Consider the following 9403-nt stretch of genomic DNA (forward strand, 5'->3'; position numbering starts at 1 on the left):
CTGGCTGAATCCAGCACAGCAGGGAAAAGTGGTTGATTTTATGAGGGAGGCAGGACTTGCTTTCATTTTGCCTGAGCAAGTTGCTTGCTCGTGCGTCTTTTCCAAGTAAGGAAGAGCGAGAATGCTTGGGGAGACAATCTCTTGAGAGCATGTTAAGGCAACTGTGGACTAACAAAATCTTGTTCCTGATCTTGAAGTACTTTATAAATGTTGATCTTAAGTTACCAAATTATTATTCCATAGCTATTACTATTATTCTCATCATCGTCAAACAGGACATGAAGATCGCATTACCAACGAAGCCTGTCAGCCCTGGTAGAGGGGATTCTCATGCTGAGCCTCTGCCTTGGTTTGCAAAGCAAAATCTGAGTGAGGAAGTGCAAACTTGGCATTTTGCATCCTTTGGGTAGCATGGCATTCGCCCTTCAGAAAAGCATGGCTGGCCTTACCTCCCTTGTGTCAGAGGAGCGGTGATAGGAACTGTGGGCTGATGCAGCTTCACAGGGCAGGTTTTCTTTGGTGTGATAAATTAATATTTCAAATCTTTCATCTTCAAGGCAACAGATCTACTAGCTGGATTTCTGTCCCCACCTGCCCTCAGCTACGCTGTTCCTCTTCACCTCTGGCCCTTTCTGAGTAAGAATTAGTTTCTGAACACTTAATTTACCTCACTACCTCTGTAGGGCACTGACTGAATTTCAGAGCCCCCCTCGGACTGGCAACACAACCGTGTCCTTCCATCCCAATTGACAGCTCTGCCCAAGAGCACAGCAGGTCCAGTGGAGACGCAGGGAGCTGAGGGTGCGTGAAGAGCTGAAACCCAGTTCAATCTAATTCCTAAATGAGTGCTGGGAATCCCCCACACATACAAATTTATCATTTATTGCCTGTCATTTTCTCAACTACTTCCGAGTTTAATGATAGCTTTCAGCTTTGGTTTTCTCTTCCAATCAACATACCAGTGGCTGTGTGAAGTCAAAAGCAGTTTACGTGATAATTACTGTGGGAGCACAGCACCCACTGCAAGACAGTCAAAGTGCTTGCATGACAGTTAAGTGCTGAGACTGCTGGACATCTTTCCTCTACAGTCCCAAACCTGTTTTATTATTGGCTCAGCATAATGGTGGTAAACTTTCAGGAAAACAAAAGAATCGGAGAGGCCAAGCACACCCCTTTGCACATAAACAGAGATTTCTTGGACGTGATGAACTTTCGAGGTCACAGTTTCCGTAGAGTAACTTTACATTTACCCCATAATAATTCTGATGTAGTGGGTTGAAAATTCCTTTTTTACACTGCCGAAGATGCTTTCCATCAATTTTTTTTTTTCCACCCCCCCAGGAGCAAATGAAAATAATTCTGACCAAGTGTATGACAGAACACCATTAACTCAAAATTCGCATTGCTTGCTTCGTTTTAGACACCCCCGCTGCTGGAATGACTAGTGCCAGAGGGCTGTCGCTAGCGAATGCACCGTGTCGGTCTGTTGTGGCCGAGAGCGTGCGTTAACTGAGGCTGTCCCCCTGAAGCAAGCTGGTGTTGGTTTTCTTTTTGACGGTTGCAGCAGAAAGATCTCGGAGTGGCACTGTACGGTGTAGTCAGATTTATAGCGGATTGGGAGAGAAGAAAATGGGACAGGTCTACTTAACCTTCTTGCTACATCTCTGGTGTCGATCAGACCACTAACATCAACAAGACCCAGGGGAGGGGGAACGTACGGCTGTGTTTGAGCAGCACTATTCAGTCCTCCTCATTTACAACAGAAAAATCAGTTTAAACTGTGAATATCTATTATTATAATATCCATTTATTATTATACTTTTTTAGCGTTTGCTTGGTTCTGTAGAAATGTATATGTACGGTGAGACTGGGAGAGAGGCACTTGCAGTCATCTGGATGCTACGTGGTGATGAGCAGCCGATCCAACAGTATCCTGCTTTACCAGCAGAGATTCTCAACAAGAAATCACCTCAATTGCAATAGCCTCTTTCATTAAATCAACCAAAATGCATTTATTTAAGAGCAGCTCCATTTAGTAACTGGATACTTACATCCTATCTGTCCCAAGTTCTGGATAGCTCATTCCCTGCTGCTTCAACAGAACTGTGTCCCTCCTGCTGTAAGAAGCGGGGTACCCTGGCTGATACAGTGGTCTCAGTTCAGAGCATCAGGACGATCGATGTTAATGCTGCTCTTCATCTCCCAGGAAGCGTGTGGAGGATGCTGAAGGGTACTTGGTCACAGTTAAAGATGCTGAGCTAAAAGGAAATGCTGTGGGGAGATGAAGGTTTTCATGTATAGGCCTCATCTGCAAAAACTGAGTGATTAAACCAAATCCAGTCTCTCTGTAGTACTTTGGTGGTTAGGTGAGAAGGAAGTAGGTGTTCTGGAGGTCTGTGATGGAAAACAGGAACTCCTCGTGTTCTTTACAGAGTGGGGATGCCCGCAGCAGATGCCAGCTCTGCTGAAGACAGACTCCAGGACATGTCGGTTAACGTTCTGTTCCTTTCAGAACCGGACTGTTGTCCAGTATCGCTCTGCCCTGTGCACGTTGACTCTGAAGCGTGGTGCTCCCAAAATGTTGAGTTTTCTGTCTTTTTGTCGTTGGTTTTAGATCGACAAGTATGCGCAGCGGGATCTGAAGAAAGGGCTTCATTTGTATGGGACGGATGGAAATATTGGCCTCACTAATGCATGGAGTATCATTCAAACAGATGTAAGTCTGAGCTGCTTTTTCCCTTTTCTTCCTCTTTACTCTCTGGGTGCTGTGACAGCATGTCCTATGTGTGAACCTAATTAAGCCCCCAGATCCCAAGCCAATCTCTTCCTCCCACCCACCCAGCACATTAGCAACAAAACTCTCTGCTTTTTGTAACAAATGGTAATTTTTATTTATTTCTCCTCTGACCAGGATAGCTTATTTCTTTTAAAAAATTGTACTGTGTTGATGCCTAAATGCCATGTAGTTCTGTGCTGTGTGGAGATTGCTCAGGCAGGAAGCAAGCAGTACCTTCTCTTTAGAGTCAAAGGGACAGTTGATGTTGAAATGAAGAGCTGTAGTATCATAACAAGGGACCACTTCAACCCCTTTTCCTTTCTGTCCTGTCTCCTGCTGTTGCTGGTTTCCACTAGTCAGAATGGAAACTGGCCACGGTGTTTAAGTCCTCCTCCAGTCAAAATGCTTTTCCCCGCAGAATTCAGTCCTCGTCACAGATGGGCTGGGGGTGCTTTTTGCTGTGTTGCCTCCGCTGTTGCATCCTCCTGATTCTCTAACAGCACTCTGCCGGTGTTTGTCTCATCAGGACTGGTGAACACTCTGGCTGGCTTCCTCTTTTTGTCCTTGCTGAGGAAACACCATCACTGACAGTTCAGGTTTATGAGCTCTGTCCTTCTCTTTCCAGATTCAGCTCAATCAGTTCTCTTGGGGGTGAACTCCCTAATTTGATTTTCTTTGCTTCTTGAATAAGGAATAGTGCCCCAACTTTCCTTCTGCTTTAAGAAGTGCTTGTATTGCCTTGGTTTCCCTCAATGAAACTTGCTCAAATTCTTCTCCCGAGGTGCTAGTGTGGTATGGACAGCGGGGTCACCAGCTGAGAAAAGAAAGTTAAAATTAGAACATTTTACCGATTTCTTTTTAATACCCTCAGCTCACCAAACTCACAGCCTTTCCCCATGGCGTTTCAAAGCTTAACAGAACCAGAAGCACAAGCAGGTGACTTCTGCGTGTCGTGACTGAGGACTACCAAAGCTTACAAAGTGATCTGAAGCACGACTAAAATGCTGAGTTCGGGGGTAAGTCACCCTGAACTCCGCTGCGCTCCTCACCCACTAGGACTGGATAAAGTTACAGGTGGAGATCATTAGGAAATGAGAAACAGGCATTAATTTTTAAAATGTTGCTTTTTGATCAATATTTGAACACTTTTGCTTTTACCTAACCAGGCAGTAATTCGAGAGGCATGCAGAAAACGCTTTAGCTTCCCTGTACTCGGCACTGGTGAGGCCGCACCTCGAGTACTGTGTTCAGTTTTGGGCCCCTCACTACAAGAAAGACATTGAGGTCCTGGAGCGTGTCCAGAGAAGGGCCACAAAACTGGTGAAGGGTCTGGAGAATATGTCTTATGAGGAGCGACTGAGGGAACTGGGCTTGTTTAGCCTGGAGAAGAGGAGGCTGAGAGGAGACCTGATCACTGCCTACAACTCCCTGAAAGGAGGTTGTGGAGAAGTGGGTGTTGGTCTCTTCTCCCTAATGACAGATGATCGGACGAGGGGGAATGGACTCAAGCTGCGCCAGGGGAGGGTTAGATTGGGTGTAAGGAAGAAGTTCTTCACCGAAAGGGTTATCACACACTGGAACAGGCTGCCCAGGGAGGTGGTGGAGTCACCATCCCTGGATGTGTTTAAGAGACGGGTGGATGAGGTGCTGAGAGATATGGTTTAGTTGTGGACAGATACGGTTGGACTGGATGATCTCTAAGGTCTTTTCCAACCTAGTGATTCTATGATTCTATGAAAGTGAGCAAACTCAGCTCACTACTACTGCTGTGTAACGCCTCTCGTGTCTACTTAGACCGCTGTAGCTGCGAACAACGTTTGACCCATCTCTCCCTACCCCAGTTATTGATTCTGTTAGCTCAGGCCACAGTTTAGGATTACTGCTGAAGGAATCCAAACCACCCATTAAACCTGATTTTAGGGTAAAACTGTCTTATTCACCACCTTTTACAGTGATGGAGGAGAAAGGCATGTAAAAGGCACCTTATGCTGTCCCTAGTTCTTGGAAACATTCACTGGAAAGACTGGGGAACCAGGAATTGCTGAAACCTGTCTGCAGCAAGGATTGGGTGTCTGTGCATCTTCATGAATCCTGCTGCAGCCTGACTGACTTTTGCAGGAACTTGGCAAAGAAAACAAGGCCTGCTTGGCCTTCAGTGCTGGGATGGCCTCTAGAATAGGTACAAGAGTCAGAGTCTGCACCATTTCTGTTGCACTAAGATAGAAACTTTGTGTTTAACATTAATTACCAGCCCTAGGCACCCCGTGCTAGAGCAGCAGTTAGTTGTTAACACAAAAACGAAGCAATTTGCAAGCAGTGTTGCGCCCCATAAATACAGCAAAGACCTCGGTGCTGCTTGGTGCTGCTGGGCTGGGAAAAGCCCTGCTCAGCCCCACCACCTCCCACTGCTCCCTTGTGCTGAGCAGCCCGTGTGCCCTGAGCTCTTGGGAACTGATGAGCCGCTTCACAACCCCAGGGGTCATCAACTGGGATAGGATTTATGTCTCTTTAACCAAGGAGGGAAAAACTGGGTTTTGACATCTCGGGAGACAGAGCCTCCCACATAAAACAAACAGCAGCATGTTGTCAGTATTGAACCGTTCGGCAGCAGGAGCTTAGATACGCCGAGGCATTTGACAAGCTTTGGCTTGTTTGACCAACTCTGCCAAACGCTGTATGAGTGTCCCCAGAACTACTACTTGATTGTCACCTTGTGCCGTCAGTGTTTTGTTTGTTTGTTCATGTGGACAGGGACAGTTGCATCTCATCTTGCGCGCTCCTTCACAGCCGCGAGCTCTAGCATCCAGTGACCTGAGGTGGCCTAAAGTTACAGCTATTCAAGACAGGAGCTGGCAGTTTTACCCTCTTTTAAAGGGTGTTAGTCTGGGTACCCCTAAATAAGCACTATTAGTTTGTAATTGTTTCTAAAAAACGTTAAGTGTTCCCTGCTGAAACTAGGAACAGAACTAATCAATTAGGCAAACTTGTCTAATTTATCGCATAACCAGTGAAGGGAACAAGACAGGACTGTGAAAGTGACCCGAAAAATGAACGTGGTTGTCGCGAGAATCACATCTGCCATTGCTTCATGACAGTCAGGCAGTTCAGCTTTCTGGCACTGGCAGAACATGAGCCTTTGGAAGTGCAGGAAATCTGGTATAACTGGCTACAACCAAACTGCTGGTGACACAAATTATCTTTCATGTGACCTGAGCTGCTTCTGTCCTCCAAGTGCAGGAATATCTCCAACTATCCTTGCTCAGAAACCTTGTACATTTAAAAAAAACCCACACTGCTGTTAAATCTAAGAGGACTGGTAAGAAATCCTCTTATTTTGTTCTTTGTGCTCAATATTCCCCTTTCTTCTAATAGTCCCTCATCTGCCTCAACAGTTTGTCTGCTTATCCTTCAGCTTCACGCACACGGGATGAAACGGCCGCTTGTCAGGTGGTCCAGAATCACTCCCACGCTCTCTCTTCTCTACCTGGGTCTCCGTAATGAAGTCTCTGCACTGGCTGAGCTCTCGGCTAGTCACTGTGGCTTCTAGCTGGACTGCAGTGCTGGACTTGTACTGGTGACCCGTTCAGCCCCGGTGCTGCTCGTTTCCTGGTTCCTAGCTCTGTGACCTGCTGCCAGGGGTCAGTGTCTCTGCTCCCGAGAGACGCCGTTTGCTGCACTTCACTGAACACTGCTCGCTCGCTTCCTCGTGTGCTCTCTGGTCCCTGTGGTGTTTGTCACCTGCGTTGGGACTGTGCATCATCCACTGCTCAATTCCATTGCTCATCCTTCCTTTGTCTTCCAAAGACATGACATCTCTTCCAGTCCCAGTTCCAGACATTATGTTTTCCAGTCCTAAGACCGTGGATCCTCATGGTACTTCATTCTTTTTTACCCTTGATCTTTTCTTAGCCCTTTCTGCCCTTGCTGGGTCTGCCAGGTCTGCCAGCAGTGTCTGCCAGGCCAGTATCAATATTTAATCCTCTGCTCATGTACAATACACAGCGGAGCTGCGTGGGCAGGCAGTGTGTGTCCAACTGCAGCTTGTCTTTGCGGCTGCATCCCCTCCTATTTTTGGCTTACCGGGAAGCTTTCTCTTTGGAGTCTGAACCCTATTGTGGCCTAGCCCCCTTCTGTTTTGCAGGCTCCATAGGAACAGCTGTCCTCAACCCGTTAGTGAGCCCATAACTACAAAACCGCTACTTCGGCTCCATCTCCTTCCTCCGGCAGACTTTGACACCCGCAGCCACGCAGTGTTACGGGGAGAAGGGGTCTAGTCCCGGTTTATGTAAACTTGTGTCACTTGTGCTTGGCAAGAACATCACTCACATGTCTCAGCCCTCGCTGTTGCACTCCCTACATCACAGATGAGCCATGTTTTCAAGGCTTGCTATTTACAAGCTGTCACTTCTCACTGTCTATCAAAGAGCTGCCTCCTGACTCTAATGATGACAGCCTGCAAGACCTTCTTGTTAGATTTCCAGAAAAACCAGCTTTCCTCAAATACCTGCCATGTGTTCCGTGCTGCTCCTGCCCGCTTTCGGGACCTGTTACGCATGGAAACTCCTGTCTTGGGTGCAGGAACACAGAGCAAAAGAGAAAGGCACAAACTTTTTTCACTTTCAAGTCAGTTTGTCGAAAATGAAGCCTGTAAGCTCACAAATCAAACTGTGGCAAGCTAAGGGTTGATTCCTGCCCCAGACCAAATCAGGATTCTGAGCAGAACCTTGGGGGGGATGGATGTCAGTCTGGGAGAGATTTCTGGCTTTGGCTTGGCAGAACTAAAACAGTGGGCACCGAAACGTCTCAATCACGGGTTTCTGTGAGTGCTTGGAGCACTTAGGCTGTGCGAGGCAATGCGTGACATCTCTGCCCTCTATTGGTGTGAATGGCAGAGCCTGTGTGTGCAACAGGGGCTCAGCACTCGGCCCTCTCTGCTCACAGTCTCTACAACCATTACAGATATATATATATAGGGAAAACTCGCCCTCAGGCCAGTGCAAACATCAGGATCTGAATTAGCTCCTTGGTCCTGATGATGCAGACATCTGCATATCAGAAACAAGAGGAATGGTCTCTATAGTACGGGCTGATATAAAATCACATTTAAAAAACAAGTCATTTGAGGGCTGAGTAGGTGGCTGGCATAGCTGTGAGAAAGCGTGCAGTACTGCCAGCAGCAGAGAGCAGTTCTACAGCCCAGTGTCGTCTCATTTTACCCACTAGTTGTCAAGTGTCTAAATACCAACAAATTCATCCTTCTGAGTTGGCACAGGAGTGACAGATGGTGTACACATCTCTATGGTAATGAGTCTTAGCTGATTTTGCATGGCAGGAATACACCAGTTCCCAGAGGGGGAAGGTGGTCGCAGACCCATTCCCTGTTCTCTCGGGCATCCCTTCCGCTGACACTGCACAGTGTTGTATGCAGACACTGAAGCATCGCTATTTAGCTGCCCTAGATAATGACATTAAGGAACTGCACCAAAGAGGGAAGAGGAGGAAATACATCTTCTAGTGACTGACAGAGACTTTCAAAGGTGATCAGTAATTACCAGCTTAGAGAGCAATTTGCCTCGTTAACTTCAGCCATGATTTCACAGCAGTATGCCGTAGAGATCCCAGTATCTCCATCTCCTGGGTGCTGTATCTGTACCTTAAATCATTTTTTTTCCTGACAACAAGCTGCAAATGATTGCTGTGATCCCACTCCGTCACGTCCACTCTCACCCTCCGTGCTGGGCTGGGGCTGTCCTGGTCCGGCCCCTGCAGTGTCCTGCCACTGCAAACAGTTACAAGACCATATTTAAACATAGTAAAAGAGTGGGGGTAAGGGTCGGTTTGGGTAAAGCTCAGGAAATAATTACTGTATTTCTTTAGCATTTCAAGCCTCTGCTGGTGTAATCGAAACGCACTGAATGTCCAACACCAGGAGGCAGAAGTTGGTGACGGATCATACTTAGGGTATCGTCTCGGGTCATCTTTTTCCAGTTCAGATGCTGCGGAGTCTCCAACTACACTGACTGGTTTGAGGTGTACAATACAACCCGGGTGCCGGACTCCTGCTGCTTAGAATTCAGTGAGAACTGTGGACTCCATTCCCCAGGGACCTGGTGGAAAGCGGTGAGTAGCTCCCCCGCAGCAGCTCGGCAGCTGCCGTGCAACCCAGGCAGAGTCCTTTAGCTCCTTGCAGGGCTACTCAGACGGTACGGCATGGTGTACCCTTACTCATCTCTCAGCAGGGGCTTTCAGGAGGCTCGTGTGGAGCTGTAGCTTTTGACCTCCAATGAACCTGCCAATTTAACTGTTTTTAAGAGCTGAAGGCGTTCCTTTCAGCAGGCTCTAAGCTGTTCGTTCACAGTGCAGACAAATACCTTCCAACGTGGATCGGGAGCGCAGTCTGGCTAGATCTCGCTAGGAAATGACAGGATTGTCCCCATAATGTCCTCCCTACTGGAGTCAGGTAGAGATAAAGGCAAATAGCTCATCCACACGCGTTGCACAAGCCCTGGAGCAGCAGCTGTAGCTTATTTTGGCCCAGGCAGTCATGAGGCAAGGGGACTGCGTGAGCCTGGAGTGCTCTGCCAGGAACCCTAGTTCAGCGGCTTCCACTGCACAGCAGGAGAGCAG

The 9403-nt window shown here is 47.5% G+C and overlaps 1 protein-coding gene across 1 annotated transcript in view; it reads left to right on the forward strand.

The window, feature by feature from the left end:
• Nucleotides 1-243: 243 nt before the first annotated feature.
• The window catches only part of TSPAN4 (tetraspanin 4), a gene marked incomplete at its 5' end in the record, with an annotated part of 11966 nt that continues 2806 nt past the window's right edge, over nucleotides 244-9403 (forward strand). The window contains 4 exons of the mRNA XM_010147071.1: nucleotides 244-315; nucleotides 1421-1500; nucleotides 2615-2716; nucleotides 8765-8896. Of these exons, the coding sequence (XP_010145373.1) occupies nucleotides 244-315; nucleotides 1421-1500; nucleotides 2615-2716; nucleotides 8765-8896 (386 nt within the window). The remainder of the gene's footprint in view (nucleotides 316-1420; nucleotides 1501-2614; nucleotides 2717-8764; nucleotides 8897-9403) is intronic.

Source organism: Eurypyga helias, unplaced genomic scaffold (assembly GCF_000690775.1).
Source record: "Eurypyga helias isolate BGI_N326 unplaced genomic scaffold, ASM69077v1 scaffold4062, whole genome shotgun sequence".
Taxonomy (NCBI): domain Eukaryota; kingdom Metazoa; phylum Chordata; class Aves; order Eurypygiformes; family Eurypygidae; genus Eurypyga; species Eurypyga helias.